The sequence below is a fragment of the Lactuca sativa genome, chromosome 5 (assembly GCF_002870075.4).
Source record: "Lactuca sativa cultivar Salinas chromosome 5, Lsat_Salinas_v11, whole genome shotgun sequence".
Lineage (NCBI taxonomy): Eukaryota > Viridiplantae > Streptophyta > Magnoliopsida > Asterales > Asteraceae > Lactuca > Lactuca sativa.
In genome coordinates this window covers 292,464,496-292,491,387 of record NC_056627.2, presented here as the reverse complement: position 1 = coordinate 292,491,387, position 26,892 = coordinate 292,464,496, and the positions used below count along the sequence as shown (strand labels likewise).

Below are 26,892 nucleotides of genomic sequence, written 5' to 3'. Positions count from 1 at the left end.
AAAAAGTATATTTTTGGAATATTCCATTTTTATAACTTATATATATTGTCAAATACACCCCTCTACTAATTAAACTCTGTATTTATGATTAATTAATATAAATTAGTATACAACATGATATTATAAATATTAAATATTGCATTTAAATTATAATTAGTAGATAAAATAAACTAGAAATGTATAAAATAAAAATGAGAGGGTCTAAAATTGACAACCAAACTTCACCTCCATTTTTGGAGATATGAATAGTATTCCCCTATATATGGGGGAATACTATTCATATCTCTAAAAATGGAGGTGGAAATGAGGTAGGGTTGGAGAAGAATGGGGAGAGAAATGGAGTATGGGGGTGGGTTGAAGATGCCCTCAACCCACCCCCAAACTCCATTTCTTTCCCCATTCTTCTCCAACCCTACCCCATTTCCACCTCCATTTTTGGAGATATAAATAGTATCCCCCCATATATGGGGGAATACTATTCATATCTCCAAAAATGGAGATGAAGTTTGGTTGCCAATTTTAGTCTCTCTCATTTTTCTTTTATATATTTTTAGTTTATTTTATCTACTAATTATAATTTAAATGTAATATTTAATATTTATAATATCATGTTATATACTAATTTATATTAATTAATCATAAATATAGAGTTTAATTAGTAGAGAGGTGTATTTGACAATATATATATATATATATATATATATATATATATATATATATATATATATATATATATATATATATATATATATATATATATATATATATATATATATATATATAATATTTTAGAAATATATTTTTTGGGATAAAAATATGGTAGAAAATGGAATAGTGTTGGAGATGAAACACTATTTACCCTATTTTTTACTCCATTTATAGGGAAAAAAATGAAGAAGGTCTTAGAGTCTCCTCCATCCTCCAAGTTTCTTTTGGTCGAAGCCTCCATTTTCCACAGCTGGGTTCTTGTTGTCTTGGGGGTTCAGTATTATTAGAGGGAAACTTATGAAATGGTTTTCATTTTCACATAAAGCTACACAACTAATTACTCCAAAAATCTCGAACCATAGTCTCTTAACTTTCACAATCTTGAAGATAACAAGAGACAAAGTTATCAAATGGTTTTCATTTTTACATTCTTATTCATGATCCCGATGAAACAATGGAAAGAAATTGGTTACACTACAAAATGGAATCAAACAAACAGAAGTCATTATACGAATAGACGAAACCCTAATGACGCTTCAAAAGAAGCCAAAGTTGACTGAAGCATATGTAAGAGTTGTGGCTGTCGATAAATAAAACTAAAAACTAGGAGCCAGCCTGCATCCAGGAAAGTCATCACCCCCAACACACACACAATAATAGAAGATATGCAGATTTAAGAAACTTGTAATTCCATTCATTTTATGAATAAATCAAGACGTCGTAACAGAAACATGTACAGCAAAAAAAAAAATTGAAAACATGCAAAAAAGAAAACATGAGAATTAGTACAAACAATCAGAGATACTCTTATTATTCCCCCTACTAATAATATCATCAGTGATCAGCGAACAACTTTGAACAGGCAATTTACACCACTACAAAAACCCAGACTTGATATCATTTACATTTCTACTACCACTATTACTATTATGATTATGTCCACCACCAAATCTGAGTGGTTGTTTGAGATCCGGACTGACTTGGGATTGCATCTCAGCAAGCTCTCTGACCCTTAACAGAATGGGTGCTGGGATGGGAATTGACGACTGTTTTTTGGAATTTTGCACCTGCAGTTGGTTGATTCAACAAAAAAATATATATATAAGTAATAAGTCAAATCAACAGGGGTAGTAGAAAAGAGGAAAAATGAGTTACCCCTTTTTCAGCTGGTAACTGTGCAAAACTAGCTCGCAGCAGATTCCTCCACTTGTCCTGAAAAGTGTAGGTAATGCATGAAGCACAACAGGTCAGCATAGAATGTAGAATATAGAATATAGATGAGTATGTACCTTGAGATCGACTGGTGTGCGATGTGAGCATGTTGAAAAGGCAATCCTCTTTATTTCAGACCACCTGCCAGCACCATACCTGGAAACACCTTCCACCAGCTTCACAACTTCACTCAGAGTCCACGGTCGATGGTGTTTCCTCCTCATCCCACCTTTTGCTGTAGGCACCGTTAATATGTTATTACCATTATCATTATCATCTGAATCCTCCTCTTCCTCCGCCTCCGCCTCCGCCTCCACATCATCATATGAATCCATCTGTCCCTCTTCCGAATCGTTCTTCAACTCCCCTGATGCCTCCTCTGAGTACTGTTCACTCCCTCCTCCTCCTTCCTTAATTACCTATTTTATACCATATACATAAAACATCCAATCATCACATCAAACATTATTACTACTATATCATCCCAACCACTTCATGCCATTACTCATTACAATCTACAAAACATGCCATGCCTACACACTACACCATTTTTTTTTTGTATTAGGTACTAGATCTTATATGTTTGATTGAATACAATAGAATGGAATGGAATAAGGCAATAAGCAAGCCACAAGGTAATGAAATGAGTCATTGCATTCCATCATCAGTTTGCCTGGCCTATAGGATTCAAATAATTTTTCAGTTTGCCATGAAATGAAATCTCTGTATCAAATGACACAGCAACAAATTACCCAATATACGAGACACAGAACAAAATTATGATTTCAGTATCATCTAAAATTCATAATCATAAAGGAGCAGATCTACTTCACATACTAATTATTCTGGAGATGTTACAACAAACATACTCTACAATACAATACTGCCAAGTAGGATAATGCATCCATCATTCAGACATAGCAGTCTTCAATAATTAACTAATAGCAACTTGATAAACCAAAACAAGAATACAAGAATAAAAACATAAAAAATGCAAAATGCTTACAGGCTGTTGAAGTTGAACCCATCCAGTGGGTAGTGCATTTTTCAGCTCTCGGTTCTCTACTTCATCAACTGCATGAGCAGTCTTCACCAGTTTTGCTGCGATTCCCGTTCCACATGACTGAAATTTCTACACAAGTGAGTCAAGAAAAAGTTTACAGAATACCAAAATAGGCAACTCTACTATAAAGTATAAACATGACATCATCAGCATTCAGCATTACTACCATTAGAGCCATGAAATTTTCTCTGGGGCGACCTCTTCGGATCCTAGAAACATATGGAATCTCAACCCCAGAACCTCCAAGAGAATCTTGACGGGTGACAAGAGGTCTGGTAGTGGCACTGGTAACTGGCTGTATGTTATGAAGTGGCCTCACACGAGTTCGTGGTCCATGTCCAGAACTCTTCACAGAAGAAACCAGTCTTCCACTTCCACTATCCCGGCTCTCTGATTCTGAAACTTCAATATACCGCTTTGTTGGCTTCCGGACCCTTTTACCCCCATCCTTATCATCTTCACTACCAATACCCATATGATGATGCTTGGGTATGGCTGTAGTACCACTTTTCACACTCTTGCTGCTACCACCCAACTTATCATCTTCCATATGATTATGATTATGATTATGATTATGATTATCAACACTTTGACTTTGACCGACTGATATAACAAATGCATCCTCCTTCTCCTTCTCCTTCTCAATATTAAGGTTACTGTTATCCTTACAGTCTTCTTCTACTTTGGGTTTCTTTGTTATTATGTTATTTTCGATTATAAAGGTGGTAGTAGAAACATCACAAGAATTAGACAGCCCCATGGAGATCCTTCTCTTGAGCCACTGTTTGTCCTTCACAGAAGTTTCCCTCCCAAATGTAGCCTTGAAAGTTGCATGAAGTTCTCTAACTGAAAGGTTGTCAAGACAAATCTCCCCTTTCAGCTTAGAGAAATCAGGTTTCCCATTAACACACATGGTTGAAGTTGATGGTTCACTCTCCACTGATCCCTTCCTATCCCCAGATTCCTCAATCTTCCCATCAACAGGAATCGACACAGATCGACCTATTTCCTGCAGTTCAATACATGTATGAAATCACTTCCGCTTCCACTCTACAAATGCTCAAAGCAAAAACACTACCTCAAACTGGGAATTCAATTTCCCCAGATCAACTGTCGTGCCAAATACTGTATCTGATCCTCCTCCCAGAGTACAAGGGTCCTTGACTTTGAAGAGACCTGTCATATTTTTTTTTATTTTGGTCACCAATAGGGGTGAGTTAAGTAGTGACACACTAGCAAAAACATTTAAAAAACAAAAGATAACTAAGATCTATCACCACCATCTTATGACAACAAAAAGAACCAATTAAGAGAGACCTTGAGAGTCGATGGACATGGGCATGAACTCCTGACCAAAAGTCTCATGGTTTGAAGCACAGACTGCAGGCTGACAGGTGTCCAGAACAAAATGCACTGAACTCTTATCATCAAGCAAGTCCTCAACCTCCATCACTTCATCATCAGTTGCAGGTACTAATCTCCCATCACCTTCAACCTGAAAATAGACCACTGCAGATATTAACCCTGCTGAAAAAAAAAAAAAAAGACATATATATAATAAGCCACATTAAGTGCAAGTGATGACCCCGATCATACGCCTCAAAATGACATTCTTCATGTGCTTCATCAATGAGGACAATTGGTAACCAAGAACATTATCAGGCAAGACAATAATGTTCAACAGACAAGCCCAATGTTGCCAATCACACTGCTTCACGCAATGTGGACTCGCTATTGAACTCTCATGTGCAATCAAAAGTGTACCTCTGTTTCCCCAAAACTTAGTGGTTGGTCTTTACTTTTTATGCTTATCTTTACCATAATAAATTAGCATCTTAGGCATTTTTGCATACAACTAATGTATATCTCATGGGGGCATGGTTACATGAAAAAATATAAGTAAATGAACTTTTACCCACATCATTCAAAACTACAAACAATACTTAAAAGGGTTTTTCATAATAAATTAGTGCCTGAGGTATTTTTGCATACAATTAATGTATACCTCATGTCAGTGGAGTTACGGTGAAATAAAAGTTAAAAGCTGTGTAAGTGCATAACTTATATGAAGTATATGCACCTGTAGATACAAGTCTTGAAGGAGTGTTAGCATCTATGCCTATCATGCCTATTTTCAAGACAAGAAATTACATTCTTCTATTCCTTTATCAGATAATAACAACACACTTGGCTTAGAGCCAGGCAAAAGAACTTGAAACGTTGTCAACATCATTGTATTCCTTGTAACATTCTCTATATCCCCATTATCCGATTATACATCATCAACAATCTAAACCTATACTATTAAATTGTCCTCAAATTCTACAGAAGAACCCTATATTGAAGCACTTTTTTCCTTCCCTATATGCTAAGATTGTCCGTCATATCCTACACAACTAGCAACCATTAAAAAAACTATCAATTCTATATATGCAATGTGCCATCACTATCAGTATTATTATACAGTTAGCAATAGCCTCAACATCCCAGTTTGCCTTCAGGGGATTAAAATACCAAATCCAACATAACTTCTAGCCACAATTTAGATAGTTGCTGAAATGTAAATCTCACTAAACAACAAAAAATGGCCCATGACAGGTCAGTGCATTATTATAGCTTAAAGAGATCATGATAATCTGTCTTAATTAAGACTAGCAGCAAATCAATTATAATGGAATTTCTCAACAGAAAGAAGGCAAGCCTGCACCTCAGGCTCAGTTATAAGACCATTTATGAAGAACTGGATCTTTTCAACTTATCATTAAGGATTATTTCGCAAGAATATATATCCCCAGTGGTTAAAACTTATAAGTAGTTAAGAAAGCAGCTTGTAATGCTAAAACACCAAAAGGATTAATATTTTCTCTGTATGTCTGTATATGACTTGCTAGACGGATTTGCTATAACATGGTTGTCATATGTCAAATGTTTGATGGACATATCTTCAAATTTTCTATTTATAACTCAATCACGGTTCATACCTGGTAACACTAGCAGTAAAAAGAACATAAATGGATTTACTCATCACAATCTAACATGGCATTTCATACAGTGAAATCTTCCCAGCTAAAGAATGCAGATGCATGGACCTAACAAACTGAATTGCAAATTAATATTTTCCTCAGGCTATTTTATATGACTAGCTAGACTGGTCATTCTAACATTGTTGCCATAGGTCGATTGTTTGATGGACAAATCTTCAATTGTTCTATTTAAAATTTAATTTTAGTTCGCACCGGGTAACACTATCAGCAAAAAGATCAAAAGGGGCTTTTCTCATCACAATCCAATATGGCATTTCATACAGTGATCTCTTCCCAACTGAAGAATGCAGATACAAAAACCTAAGAAACTGAATTGCAAATTACCCGAGCAAGCTTGTAAACAACGGGATCAGCAATCTGCTTTGAGGAGTCAGAACAGGTTATCACAATTGCAGAAGTGCCCTCTAACTTACTTTTCTCGCTTCCTTCAATTGCTACCAAAGTTTCCATGTAACATTCCACCACATGCAACTCAATTACAAAAGCTGAAATAACACGGGAAAAAAAAAACGATCAAATTAAAGCTTTCCCAAACCTGGCGACTTTACATTATACAATCACTTCCCCATCCTCGGCATAAAATCGTAATCAATTCAATCACCAAAAAATTACCTGGCCTAATCAGTACCAACTCACCATAAAAATGTAGGAACGCGAACACCGATTGATTTGAAAGCTGTAACCGTTGATTCCCCCAAAATTTCAATTCGGGTGCCGAAAATACGAAAATTAGGTTTTTGAAGAGAGGAAAGGAATTGTAAGATTTTGGTGGAATTGAATTGAATTGAATTGAAGTTGAGTGGCGCTTTTCCAGTACGCTGTGTTTATCGATGAAATACAGTTTCGGAATCGAAAGGGAAATATAAATTGGTTAATGAAATATGAGGTTGGCGTCCGGATAGGTTTCTTGAGTCGGAGGGTTATTGTTTAACTGTAGCTGATGCCGGCTACTGTGGCGTGTGTACTCGTGTCCGGAATTTGGATGGTACTTGTACTGTACAATCTAATTGCGAGGATATGAATTGACGTACTTGCCCTTAAGTGTCCTCCATGTTAAAGGCCGACTTCCATACGTCCACCTTTTGTCCAGAAAATAAAACAAATCAATTTGATTTAAAGTGAATTTTCCATATAAAAACGGAATTCTATAGATATTTCGTTGTTTTGGTACACGAGTTTTTAGATTTCTTTTTTATAGTTTTTGAGACCATTTAATTTTTAGTTTCTAAGAAAAAACCCCAAAGAAAAAATGTTCATTGTAGTTTTTATTTGAAGCAAAAAAAAAATGACAGTTTTTAGTTTTCAGAATTTTTATCTGTTAATTTTTTATATAAATTTACATCTTAAAAGCCTAACTGCTATTTTTGTCAAAAATACTTATACACAAATAAAATAAAAAATTGCAGTTTATTTACTTTTGACAAACGCTCGTAATTATCATGTCTATTGTAATCTTTTTATTTTTAATGAGGTTAATATGTTTATACAAAAATATATCTTTTATGAGTTCTATATGTATATGTTTAGCTTTGCTACCAATATTGATAATATTGATAGAATGTTTATAGTAAATTTAAAAGTTAATATTATAAAACTCTTTATATTTTTTGGTTCTTAAATTTTAAACCTAAACATTTTTTATTATACGAAAAATCCCTAGTACTTTTTCTATTTTTTTGTTCTTGTATTTTTAGCATGTTTTACACTTTTTTCAAACAAAAAAAACACTTTTATATATGACAAACCGTTTGTTTTGGGCCTATCTACCATAATAAATAAGAATGATTTTGTCACATGTCCTTCTCTCATTCAATTTGTCACATGTCATTTTCTCATAATTTAAAAATATATTTATTTTCCACTTGTCATTTATTTCATTTTCCATTTCTAATATATTATTAATTAGTTTCCATAAATTAAACTTACCATAATGATATTAATTTCAAATTTTAAATTTTAAATTTCAATTTCAATTTCAAATAAATTTACAGTTTAAACCTTTGTGTTTAACATTTTGTTATAATTAACATGTTTAGTATACGGGTCTGATAACTAAACAATAATTTTAATTTATTTATTTTGTATGTTTTTTTTCTCATAGTTTTTATTTATTTCAAATTCAAATAAACTTTTCATTTAATCGTTTCTATTTAATATTTTGTTTTAATCAACCCGTATAATATCCAGGTTTCACAACTAGTATTAGTATTTTGACTTGTAAGTCTTATGTTTTTGTTGTTCTTATGGTTTTTTTTTTGTTGTTGAATATAAAGTTTTTATTAAATTGGTATATTTTTATTGAATAAAAATAAGTCCTTTTTGGTTGTCATCATAACCAAAAAATAGCGTGATTGATATTAAAATAGATAAATGATTTATTAATATAATATATGATTAATATATTAATTAAAAATTATAAATAATTAATTAATAATTAATCAGAATTAATTTAATTTTTGATTTTGGATTAATTACAATTAATTAATAGTATAATGATTAGAATACAATTGTTAAATAGTTGATGTTGAAGTAGTGACTTATGAACTAACATGTCATCATACATCAAAATCTTTTTCTTGAACATTATCATATTATGTTTATCCGTAATTTTCTTTACTCCTTCTACAAACATTCCCCATTTAGTAGCCTTTTCTTTTTTTGTAACTACAAGTGACAAACAACAAATTTATATTATTACATATAATAGTCTTATGTTGAAACTTGTAAAAGTCGTATGTTGTAGTTAATAATAGCATTCATTTTCTCAGTGCGATCGAAGAGGCACAAAGTAAGACAATAAAGTCAGAAGATGTTGAAAAGAGAAAGAATAGTAAGATAAGTCTATCCTAATAAATGAAAATGTTATTCCCACTTGTCATTCTCTCATTTATTTAGCCACATGTCATTTTGTCATAATTTTGAAATATATTTATTTTCCACTTGTCAATTACTTCATTATTCATTTCCACTATATCATTAATTTAGTTTCCATAAATTAAACCTACTATAATAACTATTAATTTCAAATTTCAAATTTCAAATTTCAAATTTCAAATTTGAAATTTCAATTTCAATTTCAAATAAATATATACTTTAAACAAATGTATTTAACATTTTATTATAATAAATCGTTTAGTACACGGGTCTAACAATTAAACACATAATTTTAACTAATTTATTTTTTGCATGTTTTTTTTCTTCATAATTTTCCCTTATTTCATATTTCAAATTCAAATAAACTCTTCATTTAATCGCTCATGTTTAACATTATGTTTTAATTAACCCGTATAATATACGGGTTTCACAACTAGTCTACCCTAATAAATAAGAATGATTTTGCCACATGTCCTTCTCTCATTCAATTTGCCACATGTCATTTTGTCATAATTTAGAGATATATTTATTTTCCACTTGTCATTTATTTCATTTTCCATTTCTAATATATTATTAATTAGTTTCCATAAATTAAACCTACCATAATGATATTAATTTCAAATTTTAAATTTAAATTTTCAATTTCAATTTCAAATAAATTTACAGTTCACCTTTATGTTTAACATTTTGTTATAATTAACCTGTTTAGTATACGGATAACTAAACAATAATTTTAATTTATTTATTTTTTGCATGTTTTTTTCTCATAATTTTTATTTATTTCGAATTTCAAATTCAAATAAACTTCTCATTTAATCGTTTCTATTTAACATTTTGTTTTAATCAACCCGTATAATATACGGGTTTCACAACTAGTGAAGAATATACGATGTTAATACTTATGGCCCTAGTAGATAAAGTAGACTAGTTTGCCACTTTAATCCATTAAAGAAGAAAGTTTTACATAGACGCAGTGGGTAAACAAGCAACAAGGTGTGCTGCAACTCTTTTTGGGATGGCAAAACTATTTTTTTTTTTAAACAACATCTATAGATCATGGGGTCATAACATGACTATGTATGACCCGTTGGACTTTATTGGGTAGCTCCACAACTTCTGGCGCAAAGAAACCGAAAGTATCAAATGCAAAAGGTATAAATGTGTGTTGATTTTCCATGCACGTTTTCACATGTGTTTGCCGCTTTGCATGATGTAGCTTTTAAAGCAGTTTGCCCCACATTGAAAACCCTACTCCCAAACCTAGAAGAGGGGAAACCCATATTAGATCCACGCATGCATGCTTCCCTCCAGTCCATCTAAATACTAAAACATCAGTTGGTCTAAGTGTTGATCTTCCTTCCAATGGGTAAGTTAGAAAGTTCACAGGTGCCTCTTTATTGGTAGAAACCTCATCGCCTAAATATGTCGAAAAGAACATCCCTAACCAGATCGTGTCGGTACTTGAAACTCGTGAGCTCTTTACAATGAACTGGCGACATATGTTGGCCAAGACCATCAATAAGAATAGTCATAAGAAAATATTGAGCATGTAGGGCTCCACAGCTTCTGGCGCAAAGAAACCGAAAGTATCAAATGCAAAAGGTATAAATGTGTGTTTATTTTCCATGCACGTTTTCACATGTGTTTGCCGCTTTGCATGATGTAGCTTTTAAAGCAGTTTGCCCCACAGTGAAAACCCCATTCCCAAACCTAGAAGAGGGGAAACCCATATTAGATCCACGCATGCATGCTTCCCTCCAGTCCATCTAAATACTAAAACATCAGTTGGTCTAAGTTTTGATCTTCCTTCCAATGGGTAAGTTAGAAAGTTTACAGGTGCCTCTTTATTGGTAGAAACCTCATCGCCTAAATATGTCGAAAAGAACATCCCTAACCAGATCGTGTCGGTACTTGAAACTCGTGAGCTCTTTACAATGAACTGGTGACATATGTTGGCAAAGACCATCAATAAGAATAGTCATAAGAAAATATTGAGCATGTAGGGCTCTTAGACACTAAAAAAATTGCTTTCTGCCTAATCGTCATGTCGAAGTGAACTTCCATGTCTTGTACAACTTTACTAAAAAGGGCACTTGTAACGCCCGCAGATTCGGGCTAGTCAATTTAGAGACGATAAACATCAAAAATGACTTTTTTGATAGATTATTATTTAGAATAAATAATCTTAACTAAGTAGTAGTATATGTCACACGATTTCCGTGCATATAAAGAATGCCGAAATCCGAGTTATAACGAAGAAGTTATGACCTGTCAAAACGTCGCGACAAAAACGGCACGACACCGGGAATCATAAAAAGTGAGTTTATGATAGAGTACTTTTTAGCCTTTGTGACCTAAAATAAAGTTGTAGAGTACGTCTCCACCTGCGTGTGGATACAAAGAACGTCGAAAAACAGAGCTCGTATGCAAAAGTTATGGCCTTCCGAAGATGCAGTTATCTAAGCGTTGTAGTTATTATGTATTATATAAAAACAATTATGTGAACCTAGAGTCCCCCTTATGTGTTTCGCGTATTATGTTACGAAATATATAGAGATGCAAAATGTAACTAATAATTTGAGGAAGAATTAAAATTGATGTGTCCTTATTTATTTCACATGATTTAGATGGTGAAGTCTTTTGAGTAAGAAGAGAGTTTGTAACACCTATTTTTTATCAAGTCTATTAACGGTGTTAGAAAGGTATTTTGTTTATTTTATAAATGTTACAAGATTTCTATGTTTTCAATTAAGAATTTGACTGATAAATGTTGTTACAACCTCCTAGAGTTGAGTTAGACTATTTAAAGTTGGTATATTGGTGACCAGGGGTGAAATTGGAAATTTTTTGAAGACTTAGATCTCTACAGTTACATGATGTGTAATTTAGATGCATGTGAAGCATAAAATATGATGTAAAATGGTAATGTGTGTCGTTATTACCGAAGTTGGCAGCCTACTGTGTTAAGGTTTAATAAGGACGTGACGTGTTGAAAGTATGATGTTATGACTTGAGAAGATGAGAACGCAATACGTAAGAGTTCCATTAAACGACGTTATTAAAAGGAATGCAACATGTCCAAAAGATGTATATGACCCGTTTAAGCTAACAATACAGACGAATGACTTAAACAGTCAATATTCTTGTTTCATTTCCCACACATACATTCCAGAGAGAAAGGTAGGAAGTTTTTGGTGCTCTTGAGCTTAAATTAAAGTTAGTTAAAAGAAGAAATCAAGAGAGTACAACTCATCCGTTGAATCAAAGTTATTGTCTTCCATTTTGTAATCTTCATTTAGCTCTTATGATGAGGTTGGAAAAGGGTAGTGAAAACCTAGTTCATGTTATGTGGCAAATCTTGATAATTATGATCTAGTGAATGAAATAATCATGCTTTTGAGCTTATTATGCTAAAACCTATAATGAATTACTTGAAATGGAATATGGTAGTTATGAACCATACTTAAGAAATCTCATAGATAAGTGAAATAAAGTTTGTATCTTGATAGATTAAGTTATATGGATAACTTATACATAAAGCTTAATTACTTTTAGTAAATGAATTAAGTCTACATGACTTGTACTTTGAGCTATAATGATTGAATTGGTGAATTAACGAATTAAGTGAAGTTAAGTATATGTCTCAGTAGATTAAGACATAGAAAAGATATGCATTGAGCATAATCATTTTGATGCGAAAAAAATAAGACATATATAACTGATTTATGATTTGTGCTATAACACTCCAGTCGGTGATATGATGATTGAAATGGAGCTAAGTAAGGACAAATAATTCATGGGCTTTAACAAGTTTAAATACATAATTGAGTGTTGTGTACTTAATGAACATGTTGAGTTAATATATAGGTAAGTTGTCTCTTGAGTCATAATACTCAAGGTGAATGTGTTGTTTTAACAACAAGTGGAGATATGGAAGCAGGAACGAGAACGAAACTTCGAGAGTGTGAAGTTAGTGCATATGGATTGCTAGAAGGTGAGTAACCATACATTCTTATAGGTAACTATTATCTAGATATGTGATAATGATTGTATCATGTGAGGAGTCTAATATATAAATTAATGTTAGTTGATAACATATGAGTAATTTAAATGGTGCAGTTGAGATTTATAGTAGATTCTTTATAGGCAAAATGACACATTAGCCCTACAATATATTGGCCAGTTGCCCATTCAGTCCCTTAACTTATTTTCGTACTTTATGAGGGAATAAACTTGTTTTTGTCGGGTCTATTTGGTCATTTTTGAAGAAATGAAGGCATTCAACTGGTAACTTCTTTGTCACATAGACATTTTCCCCCAACCTACATTGACTTTCAAATGTCAAAGGTCTTTGCCTATTCCTTCAACTACATCGTCTACTCTTTCTTCCTAATCCCACCAACAACAATCCTGTTATATATAAACAACTTCGTCTTTTCACCTTTGCCTATTGGATTTGCTTGTGAAGTTTTGTACAAATAGAGATGGGGGGGGGGATAAGAGAGTGACCATATTATTCATTACTCTCATGATTTCTCCAAAATGATTCGTTGAATTCTAACTTAAATACATTATGGGTCCAAATCTTTTTCTTCTATTGATCAAATCTAAACAAACTTGTCCTCAAGGTACAAAGATCGGGCATCTAATTTCACATTCTTTATGAAGTTATGAATCTTCAATCAAGTGTGTATTCTTTCTTTCATCATGTTTACTGGTTTTAAGGATCTCGAACGAATTCTTTGTTTGTTATGGATGTTCATAAATCTTTGAAGGTGGTTTGGTATTCAAGGGTTTACATACAGAGCTATAATTAAATTGATCGCTTGTAGAAAAGATGATAACGTACCTGAGATGTATGTTGAACTTATGATTTGTTTTTCCCTAAATCTTTATTTTATTAGGTTTACACAATGATGATTAAATTGATATTCAAGAAAGTTGTAGATTATCTTCTCTGACTTGATATTGGTTGAATCGGTGTATATATATGGGTGCTCTACAAAACAATCAAATCGAGAAATATCTCCATCTCCATCCCATTTCATACCAGATACTTGAATGTTAAATGTAAGAATTCGATGCGATGTATGGAGGTGGTTGACAGTGTATCGTAAGGACTAATTTTGGGTCGTTTCTAACTCATTGTTATGGGTCTTTCATCAATTTTTCTATTGGTAGTCTTTCTATTTTGTTGTTTAGAGGATCAACATCACCATAGATCGATAGCTTTTCGACATTGAACAATGTAAAAGCATGATCATTTTTTTTCACTTTTTTTTACAACGTTTTAGTGTTCTTTTCTTATAAGTTATAACGAGTCAATTTTTAAAGTAGAAATCAGGAATGAAAGCGAACAAATCGTGTTTGTCCATTGTTAATTGTGCCCAATTCACATTGTTAGTGACCGAAATTGTTGGTGACCATAACCCGAAATGATAGTTCGTTTTAGTGTTCTTTTTCTTTTAACAAGTACATCAATTTTCGCTTTAGTAAAATGATATTGTGAGTTTGACTAGCCACATCATCTTCAATTGATTAAGTAGCATAGATAACTGGTTATTTCAGGTGAAAGGGTCAAAAGAAATAGGTCACTAACAAGTTTATTCCATCATAAAGCACACAAATAAGTTAAGGGACTGAATAGACAAATTCAAAATAAATTGTTGGGTTAATGTGTCATTTTTCCCATTATTTATATATGAGTTAATAAGCGTATGTAGCTGAGATATATAACAAATTATCGATATGAGAGTAAATAAGTTTGTAACGTCCCAAATTTCAAACCAAAAATTTCATTTTTGGACAGAGTAACCACACCATTAAATCATAAAAAGTAATGTTCAATTATTTGATAACATAAATCCGATTAATAAATTCATAAGTGTGGAACATCTCAAAATCATAATATCAGATGTGATGAAATCACGTCGTGCTCTTCTTATACTACCAAAAAGACCTGTAACATTTAAACTTAAAGCCGTAAGTACAAAGTTTAGCAAGTTCCCTAAAATACCACATACAACCATACATAAAATTACGGGTTTGTTTCAACATAAAGACCTATTTCAACCAATGGGTCTATTTCAACCCAAGTGAATGTTATGTGCCAAATCATAGTCTTACAATCACTTCCTGGCATGGGCCAAATTCATGGTCTTTCATACATGCCACAAGCCAAATCGTGGTATTTCATGCAAGTCACAAAGACAAACAATATAATATGATACAAAGTGTCCTATATGATATAGTGAGAAGACTCACCTAATCAAGATCCGAATTCCATTACCCGAAACCCAATGAATCAGCTACACGAACCGCCTAACCAAATAGAGAATAAGCCTTAGTCTACAACTCAAAACACATTAATTTGACCGACAATCAAGCTGTTCAAGAAGTCAACTACTGAAAGGCAAAATTAACAGACAAAAAATAACCTCTGGTCAACAAGTGCTCTGCGCCCCAACCAGGTGACTCGCGCCCACAAGAAGATAAAACATTCGAGACATTATTCTAAAACAGGTGCATTACAAAATCCTAAAAAGCACAGTGCGCTTCTGAAGAGAGCGTCGCGCCCATGCCACTTCCACAAGGTGAAATGACTTATTCCATTAAGTCAATCCCCCAAACTTCTAGATCTGGTCCTTAACAATGTACTAATGGATAAATTTTCCAACTTTATCCATCAAGATCTAAACTTTAATACACCAAAATAGCCTAAAGGACCAAGATAACTTGCATGACTTAAAAGGAAGGCAAATGATCATAAGTTTCCTAATCCATGAGGTCTAAAAAGCATTCCAAACTGATCAAAAGGTGTTGGGCTCCTCTTAACTCCTAGAGTTAGATATGAACTTTATACTCACAATATTTTAGAAATAAAGCAACTTTGTTGGATCCAACTTAAAATACCATTCCTTGCAACCAAATAAACTTTCTTGCTCTTCAATCTTCATCAAATCACCACCAAAATCACCCAAAAGTGGTTCAATAAGAGATAACAAGCTCACTTTACCCAAAGAAATCTAGGTTTTCACTCAAGAAATGATATAAGGGTGTTTGAGGCTAAAAATGATCAAACCCTATGGGTTAATAGCCCTTAAATACTGCCAAAGCCCTAAAAATAATCAACCCACTAGGCCGGAAGTGCGTCGCGCTTCTTACGAATAATTCCAGACTTTCAGATTTTTCAGCCAATGTGATAAATGGCTTACTACTTTGTCCTATCCCCTAACTCATTATGAACAATAAAACCCCAATCCAAGCATGGGAAAACATCATCGAGACTCGAGTATTACAACTAGAATCCTCCATAACATGAAATCTTCCAATAAACAATTCAGTAAGCGCATCAGTCAAACACTCAATTCAAGAAATGGGTGTTATAGAGTCGGTACACCTAAGGTTTATAGTTGAATCTTATATATGTTTTACTAAGTGGTGTAATGTGTATATATAGCTGATATTACTAAATGTTCATGGTTGCATCGTGTAGTGAGCTAATATAGGTGTTTATTGTGGTACAATATAAAGATAGATAGATAGAGAGAGCGAGCGAGAGAGAGAGAGAGAGTATAACTGATAAGTTGTAGTTGTTAATATTAATGAGTAATATAAACCATATAAAGAGAAATTTATGGAAATAATTGGTGAACTTAATAAAACACATAATAAGTATCTTATGGTGTTGTTTAATGAAAATGTCGATGTCACAAAATGAGGACCTTGTAACAATACTCAACACGTTTGGTGAGCCTCATAACGAGTATTATTATGACAATATCCAATTAGTATGGTGGGTTATATAACGAGTACCTTGTGATGATATCTAATTATTATAGTAAATAACATAATGAGTACCCTATCATAATATTTGATGAGTATAAAGATCCATATAACGAGAACATTGTGGTGATACTTAACGAGTACAGTGAACCACATAACGAGTACCATATGACAATATTCATACTATTATATTTGGTCGTTGTGTAGTTATATTACAATAGTCAGACAATATTAAATTCCAATAGCTAGTAAGTAGCTATAAATTCATGTTTGGTGAATATGAGTAGTTAAAATGATTACGAGTATGTAATCATGTATAATGAGCCTCATAACAAGTACTCCGAGGCTCTGCCCAACGAGTGTGGCGAACCTTTGTGATTGAAAATTATCGAGTATGGTGAGTCGTTATGATGTGAAATTGAGTATGATAAGTCTTTGTAACGAAATCCATAGATTTAACGAACTCTAATGAACAAATCTATTTGGATAATTATCAATTTAACTTGAAAGGCATTATGAGATTTAACTACGTGTTAATAATGTGATTAATTATGACTGATGTTATATGTTTATGTTGATTTTTGAACAAATTATTCACTAAGCTATTGTAGTTTGCTTTTGTTGTTGTGTCTTTCAAGAGATAGACCCAATAAGAATATGAAAGTTTGTAGTCGAGAGATGCTAACACCCTACTCAGACTCTTGTATAATTGTATTATATATTATATATGATTCCTTTTGATAACTTCTTGTATTCAATTTGCTAACGTAATTATACACCAAGGTTTGGATTTTATACAAAGAAAATAACAAACCAAAGGACCATTTTTGCAATTTGTCTTAATTGTGATTCAAGGGTCGGATTCGGTAATTATCGAGACCCAATGGTCCATATCGTAATCGTGAGGACCCCAAACACTCTTTCGCGGGCTATCCTGAAAACGGATGGATGAAAGAGGCGATAACGAGCTGCTCACTAATTCTCTCATCAATGGCGGGAGTTGTACCATCATCAATATCTCCTTACACACTCTTGCATTCTTCCCACGACAAGCTTCTTACAATCTCGAAATCCTATATCTCTCCTCCTTCCCTCGGCTACGCCAAAAAGCACTCCGTCGTATGCTTCTCATCCAAGAAGGGAAAACGGGGGTTTTTCGACGTGATTCTTGACTATATCGAAGGTATAATCCCTGCATTTCGTTCCAATTACACTAACCACTTGCTGTACTATTGTTATTATCCTTGATTTGGCTAATCATGAAACTGATCTTAACTTGGTAGACATTTCAGATTTTAATTTTGTAGTTTGTTACGATTTACCAAAACGGTCGACTTTTCTACTCCCTGTATCAATGGGATAGCTAGGTTTCGCATTTGATTTCTGAATTTTCTTTCCTTTTTTGTTTGTAAATTCTATCAGTTTTACTTGTGGAATTGAAATCCAATGTACGTTTCTTTAGCACCGACTCCAAACATTTTAACATCAGTAAACACCAATTCTGCCTAGTAATAATCCAAAAAGTTAAGGCTACTTATCGAAGTTGAATTGGTGTAGGGGGGCCGAAGTTGAGGAAATGGTATGGGGCACCTGATCTTGATTCAGAAGATGGATCCATTTTAGAGGAAACAGTTGAATCTTCAGGTAATCTACTGTATCCACTGAATAAGTGCTCTTGCTTATTTTCCTTCATTTGTTTACTAAAAGTTAGCTTTACATTTGAAACACAGAAGAAGATGAAATTAGGGACGCAGTTTTGGTAACCGATGGTGATGATGAAATTGGTCAGGTTTGTGAGCGAATATTCACACCTTCAAAGTTAACATCTATACATTTTATGAACATTTAGATGAGTGGCTTCTTGCTAAGTTCTGTACTATTGACCTTTTGCAGACAATTATTCTGTCATTAATAATAAAACGGATTAGAGTCAAAGCACTTGTGAAAGACAAGCGTGCTGCAATGGAATCATTTGGTACTTATGTTGAGGTTAGCAGATTCACTTTCTCAAATGTCTCTGTTGTTTTCTTCCCTAATTCTTGATTCTTGTATTCTTGAAGTCAATATCTGGAGATCCAAAGGATTCTTCATTTTTAAAGAAATCCCTGAAAGGTGTTCGAGCAATAATTTGTCCCAAGGTATGTATGCTTTATCAACAACCCATTTCTTTTTCCTCTTTCACCCTCCATTTATATGAGCATTTACTCGAATGTGGCACATAAATCTTTTCAGGAAGGTTTTCTATCTAAAGTTGAGAGCTTGAAGGGTGTACAACATGTGGTTATACTATCTCAGGTAGTCTTTATCTCCTTCATTATAGTTAATTCACTTTGAAAGATTGTTGGATGTGGTGATTTGACAATGTTACAGTTGTCTGTTTATAAAAGTAGTAGTGGGGTTCAAGCAATTATGAATAGTAATGCAAGAAAGCTATCAGAGGAAGATGAATCTGTGTTAGTTTCATCAGGAGTCCCATACACAATTATCAGAACTGGGTTGCTAACAAATGATCGTGGGGGAAAGTCTGGTTTTAGTTTTGAAGAGGTATTTTGTTGGTTTTGTAAAAAAGGAAAAAATGTGATTTTTTAGAAATTGGTTTGATGTTATTATCATAAACATTAAACAGGGTTGTACAGAAAATGGAAGTCTTAGCAAGGAAGATGCTGCATATATTTGCATTGAAGCTGTTGATGTAGTGCCAGAAAGAGGACTGGTATTTGAGGTTGTTAATGGTGAAGAAAAGGTTTTGAACTGGAAAGATCAGTTTGAGAGATTGATGAAGCAAGCATAGCAACATGGTCTAATTTATTTGATTTATGTGAGGTCGTTGTTAATGGTGAAGAAAAGCTTCTTATGCTTTAGGAAACTATTTAAAATCTCTCTTTACTTTTTGTAGATTCTTTCATTTCTCATGTTTTCTCTCTCTGTGCTTAAGGCTTGTTTGTATATGTATTCATCTTGTGTATCAATAATGTAAGTGATTTTCTCTCCTAAGTCCTATCCATACTTAAATAGGAATAAAGAAAAAGGGCACTTGAATGTCGATGGGTTTAATTTGCGAATCAAATGAGAACGAGATCTACACATTACCATGAAGGCAAAATTAAAAGAAACAAAAGATTTGCAACGACATATCAATGAAGGATTGTTGACAAAACATTATAATCATGTTAGTGACATATTAGCAACATAATTTTTTTTGTAACATAGTGACAAAATAGTTGTCCTATTTCTGCCTCAAACAGTTGTCATGAAAAATATTTTTTTGCAAAGTATTTGACTAATTATACAAATATCCGTCACTAAATTGTTAACGAGGCAAACTTTTGTGACAGTTGAAATAATGACTAAAAGGACAGAACCATTTGCAATAGATCCGAGTGATTTACAATTTTACAGATGGAAGCATCCGAAGAAACTCAGAAATATTAAATATGCATGAAATTATTTAACTTTAGTACAGTACTTTTTATTAGAGGTAGCCTAGCATGAGAATATTTGCTGAATTTTACCAAGTAACAATTAAAAGTTCCCTACATAAATATGCTACTCGTTCCAGCAAGATACGTGTTAACCCAATCCAAAGTTGATGGATCCTCATTTGAGAAATCAAAAAACTCATCAACATTAAAGTTCACCTTTGAACATTCAACTCCAATGTCTTTCACATGATCCTCCATCTCTACCACCCTCCTTCTCTCAGAGCAGTCTCTTGTTGAACAATAACCAGTTTCTTTTTCCATTATTTCCTTCTTTTTGCTTAAATGAGAATTCCAATAGTTCTTGATCTCATTATCAGTTCGACCTGGTAGTCTTCCCGCAATCAGTGACCACCTAATAACAACAAGTATATATAAGAATTAATTAACTTCCTTTGAAATTTGTTAATTATAAACTTAGAAATATTTGATTCAAAAAAAGAGAGAATTAATATATATATATGGTAATCAACCTGTTCCCTAAAAGTTTATGAAGCCTGATAATCAAGTCCTCCTCTTGGTCTGATATGTTTCCTCTCTTGATGTTTGGTCTCAAATAGTTTAACCATCTTAGCCTACAACTCTTGCCACATCTTTGTAAACCTACAAACCAACCCCTCATCAATATTTAATCACATCATTCCCACACATTTTAATTTGTTAGTTTTATATGCATATATATACCTGCTTTAGCTGCAATAACTGTCCATTTCTTTGGACCATGTATCTCGATTGCTTCAGCTAGCTTTTCATCTTCTTCTGCAGTCCATGCTCCTCTGTTGATTTCTTTCTTTGTGCTTTTGTTCTTCTTTGACTCCATTGGCTACACAGATTTATGTCTCTTGGTCAATCTCCCAGATACTCATTTATATGCCGATTAATCTTTCGATGGAATCTGTCATGATATCTCCTCTACAGGAAAGCACTTTGAAGAAACAAGTCACATATTTCTATTATCGACACAACCGGATATATATATATATATATATATATATATATATATATATATATATATATATATATATATATATATATATATATATATATATATATATATATATATATATATATATATATATATATATTCGGCATACATTAAATGCTAGTTTGGAACAGTAGTTTCTTACTAGTAGATACATTTGGTGATGGAATTTTGTTTTTCTCATAATAGTGCAAACAAGAGGATGCCACCAAATGATTAGGTCAGAATTATGTTTAATTTAGTGGTTAGGTGAAATGATGACGATGATAAGATCAATCATAAATATATACTTCTACAATGGCATCCCTTTGGTACACTTTCCTCGATTGGATAGTATCAGATGATGTCATAATAAATATTTAATGGAATCGAGTGGAATTATATGATGCAAATTGATGTATACAGCTCTAGCCTCTAGACATATATATAATCTACTGCTTATAAGTTTAAATAATCATAAATCAATAAAAAAATGGAGAACTGGAGTTATACCCATAGTTTATGTCTATTGGTTTCCTTGTCAAGCATGTATACATCAGGGGTAATGTTGTAAAAGTGTAAAACACAAAAACGTTGTGCAAGACGTCCAAATACTCTACTTACCCTCATAAGATTATGATGGGAAACCTCTGAAGAGTTTAGATATGTCATCACTGTCATGTTTTTCACGATATGTTCCTGTAGGCTATAACTACTAGTCGCCATAAGAAGATAGTTAGATATGCTATGAGTCGAGATTAGTTCATTGTACCTTGATGCAAAAAAAAAGCTAAGGAATGTGTTTTAGACCAGAGGGAGTGGGTGCGGTCTTGGTCGCACTCCATCCGCCCCATTATCAAGCACACCGCCCTTGGGTGCGTTCCAGGTGCGGTCTAGGCCGCACTACAGCCTTCCAGAGGAGCGCTTCCTTGCTTCATTTCTATTGGTCTTGTGGCTTACCGTTTTTAAACGGTCATTTTTCAAAAGAAATATATATATATATATATATATATATATATATATATATATATATATATATATATATATATATATATATATATATATATAGGGTTAGGTTCATGTGAGAACACTACTTTATGTTACTATTCTGCTATGAATTTTGTATATACAACGTTATGACATTATTCATCAACAAATATATGAACAATCACACATTAATTAATATTTACATTAAAATTTAGTATGTACAACTTTATGACATTATGCATCATCGAATATATGAAGAGTCACATATTTAACATTCACATTAGAATATACTAAATTACTATATATATATATATATATATATATATATATATATATATATATATATATATATATATATATATAAATTTTATAGTAGAATGACAATATAAAATTGAATATATTCATATTGTAATTACTACAATACTATACATATTAAATTCAAACAAGAATAATAGCATACAAATGGTGTTCTCACGTTCTCACAATAAATATTGTTCTCAAATGAACTTAATTCTATATATATATATATATATATATATATATATATATATATATATATATATATATATATATATATATATATACCAATACTATAAATACTTTATCAACTTAACCAAAAAAACTCATCAACATTTTATGTCTTTTACCATCTTCTCTCTTTTCAAACCCACAAAAAATGTCATCCTCCAAAATTCCAACCAACGAAAAAACACCCATTACAAAACCCACAACTCCAAGACCTTCACTCGATCAACCGGTTTATTCGCCTCCTTTCTACCACTACGGGGGTATGCTTCCCTATTTTCCACAACATATCCAACAACCACGTCATACGCAACCATTTCAACAAACACAACCACAAATTGACCAAGATTTTGATCCTTTTGATTTTGGTTCACAACCAGAGCTTGTTCCACAAACACAATCACAACCACAAACACCCATTTCCGAATCTGAACCAGAGTTCCACAAACTCAACTCTCTCAACCAGAAAATAAAAGAAAAGAGAAGATGGAAGCTAAAGCGTGGTCACCTCATGAAGAGTTAGCATTAGCACAATCATGGATTGACGTTTCAGAGAACGCGGAGAAGGGAGGGAACAAAAAACATGATCGTTTTTGGATGCGCGTTAGAGCTCAATTCCACAAAGGAATGAACCTGGAACCAATGGGGAAAGATGAACAAAGACGTGATGTTGTTTAACGATTTATATAACAACATGAAACGATAATAGAAAAGCGGAGAAAGTGACGAAGTGGTTTTGGAGAAAGCTTTTAACATTTATCAAAAAGAGCAAAATACGACTTTCAAGTTTTTTGAAGTTTGGAATCTACTCAAAACTAAAAATAAGCGACGAGCACATCGATAGCGAATCAAAATGGTCAAGAACTTCCGAATCCGAACACACTTAATCGGATGCTCGTGTTGGTTTCGACCTCAACGAAGATGAGCTCGTTCAAGTGTCACCACCCTCCCGACCAATGGGAAGGGACAAAACAAAAAACAAAGGCAAGGGCAAAACGTCGGAATTGGATGACTTGAAAGAAATGGGCGAGAATGTGCAAGGCATAAAAGATAGAATAGATAAATTTTTGCAACTTGCTTCGGATAGAGAGAGTCGGAAACAAAGGGACAGCGACCTAAGAGTGCTATCGATGGACACGTCGAATTTGACCGGGGATGCGCTTCAAAGACGTGAAAGAACGTTACGCTATTCGTGGTTAATTTGTAGTTGTTTTCCAAAATTTTAATTATTTGATGTGTGTTTTTTTTTTTGTTTTGTTTTTTTAAGTTGTACGTTTAATGTAACGACCCAATTTTCACGACCAAAAATTTTGTTTTAAAAACATTACTTTAGAAACTATTAATAACTAAAACATCGTTTGATCAACCATAACATAAAGTGAACCATGTCTGAAACCCAAAACATACAACTAATCAAATATCAGAGTATTAATCCCAGAGAATCTCATAAATGCGGAAACCAGAGAGTGTGTGCGTGACATGCTGCTACCGCGCCGGCTCCTTTCCTCTAGCTGAGGAGGTACCTGAAACCAAAACTGAAAACCGTAACCACAAAACTTAGTGAGTTCCCCCATAATACTCCATACCATACAAACATATAACAACCAATGTTCAGCTAGGAGTTACGGGCCTTGCCCACACTCGGGAAGATACGGGCCCTGCCCACACTTCGCTAGCCGAGAGATACGGGCCTCGCCCACACTTGAGAAGATACGGGCCCTACCCACACTTCGCTATCTGGGAGATACGGGCCTAGCCCACACTCCAACCTCGGAGAGATACGGGCCCTGCCCACACTCAACCGCTAACCCATAACATACAAGTATCACGCAGACAACAAGTATAAGCAACTCTATCATATTAACACATATATCATACTTGACTAAACCTAGAGATACGGGCTCGACCCACACTCTAGTACTAGCATCTCGTCTACACGGGTCGGCCTTGGTGCCTTAGACCCGTTCCTACTGGAAAGGAAACTCACCTCGAAATAGGCTGCTGGTCTGTATGAGAATTGGCTGTCTACTGCTGCTGCTGCTAACGTCCCTCGACTGTAATTCCCACAAAAACGATCAGTCAAACACGCTAGATGTTCTTAGGGTAAAATGACCCTTTTACCCCTCACCAAGTCAAAGACCAGGTCAAAGTCAACTTCCAGTTGGCTGGACTCGCCGAGTCCAGAGAGCAACTCGCCGAGTCCATCTCTCACTGATCCGGTCCCTCTCACCAGGTCCCTCTTTCACTCACTGAGTCACCCCTGACTCGCTATCCGGGACTTTGGGGCCGACTCGAGTACCAACTCGCCGAGTTCCTCGAGCAGGTGCTCTGTTTGCTTCCAATCCACACCAAAACACCCCATTCGAGGGTTTGGGGGTTTCGGGACTACGATATACGGTTAATTTCGTGCACAGGTACGAAGGGTTGAGCCTTCGACGCCTAAACCCCTCGTTTTCTGTGGATGTTCATATTACTCGCCGAGTTCGAAGAACTACTCGGCGAGTTCCAGGCAATCTTCATAGGACTCGCCGAGTCCTTCGACCCACTTCCTGAGTAGGCCAGATCTAGGACATGCAACACTTCCAGACCACTGATCCATGGTCCTAGGGTTCATTTACCACGTAAAGTTGTAAACTTTACGTGCATGCATGGCCCTATGAGCTCAAACATGCACTTCCAAGCTATACAAAAGGTCCTATGCTCATTGGGGACTTCCACTACCTCAACCACAGAGACTTTATGCTACCATGAAGTCCAAAAGGTCCACATTCGAAGTTCTTGCAGAACATTAGCCATAAACACATAGAGATTTAGGTTTTTAGGGCTTAAAACCTCTTTTCTTAGGGACAAAAGTGGACTAACGAGCTAAAGATCAAGTTAGGGTCTTTTCTACCTGAATAGAGGCCTTTCACAGAGTAGATTCTGGATCTCCTTCCCTTCTTGCACTCTTCAATCTTCTCCTTCTTCTCTTAAGCCCCAAATCACCTTCAAAATGTTAACAATCACCCACAAGGACACAAAGGAGGCTAGGGTTTCGTTCTACAGGTCTCTGGGAGTGCTAAGGGAAGTGGAGGCTGGGTTAGGTCGATTAAATAGGGTGCAAATACCCGGGTTAGGGTTTAAGTCCAAACAGGGTCTACTCGCCGAGTCCATCGGACCTACTCGCCGAGTAGACCGAGTAAATCTCGTGTCTAGTCCCGCTTCTACTCGGCGATTCTGTCCCTCAACTCGCCGAGTCCAAGGCTAATTATGCAAAATAAAGAGATTTAATAACCACGAATACATACCAGGAATCAGGTGCTACATTTAAGCTTTCTAGTTTTTTATTTTCTAATTTCCTAGATTTTCTTCTAAGTAATGTAATGGTTTTTATTTTTAATTAATGAAATATTTTGTTTTTATTTAAAACTAAAAATTTATTTATTTAAATATAAAAATAATTTAAAAGAGTGTGACACCACTCCTTGGGTGTGGTATGAGACCACACTTTTGTAGTAATTGGTGAGGTGACTCCTACGTGTCACTGCGGTTTCATAATGGAGCGCGACACAACTCCCTCCAGCCTTATTGGCAACTCAAAAACCGTAGGTCAGCGACCCTTGAGACACCTAAGAATATATGATTTTGTTTTTGCTGTTATCAATGAGCGACTAAAAGAAAATAAAGCAGACTATGGTTATTGATCCAAACAAGTAATTGATGGAAATATTTACTAAAAAGATGACACATATAAAAACTGGACTTTTATTTCTTCTAGATCATTTCTCATCACTTGAAAAACAACAAAAAAAGACAATATATAGACTTCATTTGTAACCTCCATAGTTACTCCATAAATCTAGACTCTTCGTTAGCTACCGTTATTTATCTTTATTGCCACTATTTTATTCTAGAGGTTACAAAAAACAAGAGTAAAAACTTAATAAAAGATAATAAAAACTCCATAAACTCAATCAAGTTAATTTATTTTTTCCAACAATGTCTACTGTAAATTAAACTTGCTTTTAACTATGAGTCTTTCAACATGTCCTTTAAAAACATGAGCACCAAGTGGCTTTGTGAAAATATCCGTTGTTTGATCTTCTGACTTGCAATACTCAACGTGAATATCTCCTTCGTTTACAAGTTCTCTCAAGAAATGATATCGCATGCTTATATGTTTTGTCCTTCCATGAAGAGTGGGATCTTTTGTGACAAAAAATGTTGAACTATTGTCATAAAACAAAGTTGTTGGCTTACTTTGTTTTTGATGAA

The 26,892-nt window shown here is 34.1% G+C and overlaps 3 protein-coding genes across 6 annotated transcripts; 1 reads left to right on the top strand and 2 right to left on the bottom strand.

The window, feature by feature from the left end:
- Positions 1 to 1,490: 1,490 nt before the first annotated feature.
- On the bottom strand, positions 1,491 to 6,977 carry LOC111910349 (uncharacterized). 3 transcript variants are annotated; one of them, XM_023906185.3, is made up of 9 exons: positions 6,664 to 6,977; positions 6,352 to 6,512; positions 4,301 to 4,478; positions 4,062 to 4,159; positions 3,150 to 3,992; positions 2,927 to 3,043; positions 1,998 to 2,339; positions 1,864 to 1,920; positions 1,491 to 1,775 (listed from the first exon to the last, which is right to left on the bottom strand). In XM_023906185.3, exons 2-9 carry the CDS (start codon positions 6,475 to 6,477, stop codon positions 1,584 to 1,586), a joined length of 1,953 nt encoding a protein of 650 aa, XP_023761953.1. In that variant the 5' UTR covers positions 6,478 to 6,512; positions 6,664 to 6,977; the 3' UTR covers positions 1,491 to 1,583. The 3 variants fall into 3 exon arrangements, with proteins under 3 accessions (XP_023761953.1, XP_023761952.1, XP_023761951.1); XM_023906184.3 differs by having other exon boundaries at positions 2,927 to 3,052; positions 6,640 to 6,976; XM_023906183.3 differs by having other exon boundaries at positions 2,927 to 3,052; positions 6,664 to 6,976.
- A 10,621-nt stretch (positions 6,978 to 17,598) lies between these two features.
- Positions 17,599 to 19,680, top strand: LOC111910348 (uncharacterized). Of its 2 annotated transcripts, none has more exons than XM_023906182.3 (8): positions 17,599 to 17,869; positions 18,244 to 18,330; positions 18,420 to 18,475; positions 18,580 to 18,675; positions 18,747 to 18,824; positions 18,919 to 18,981; positions 19,057 to 19,230; positions 19,313 to 19,680. In XM_023906182.3, exons 1-8 carry the CDS (start codon positions 17,635 to 17,637, stop codon positions 19,475 to 19,477), a joined length of 954 nt encoding a protein of 317 aa, XP_023761950.1. In that variant the 5' UTR covers positions 17,599 to 17,634; the 3' UTR covers positions 19,478 to 19,680. The 2 variants fall into 2 exon arrangements, with proteins under 2 accessions (XP_023761950.1, XP_023761949.1); XM_023906181.3 differs by having other exon boundaries at positions 17,602 to 17,869; positions 18,417 to 18,475.
- Positions 19,681 to 20,027: 347 nt separating this feature from the next.
- On the bottom strand, positions 20,028 to 21,126 carry LOC111910147 (transcription factor MYB4). The gene is made up of 3 exons (XM_023905928.3): positions 20,850 to 21,126; positions 20,639 to 20,768; positions 20,028 to 20,520 (listed from the first exon to the last, which is right to left on the bottom strand). Exons 1-3 carry the CDS (start codon positions 20,983 to 20,985, stop codon positions 20,220 to 20,222), a joined length of 567 nt encoding a protein of 188 aa, XP_023761696.1. The 5' UTR covers positions 20,986 to 21,126; the 3' UTR covers positions 20,028 to 20,219.
- Between the last annotated feature and the right edge of the window lie 5,766 nt (positions 21,127 to 26,892).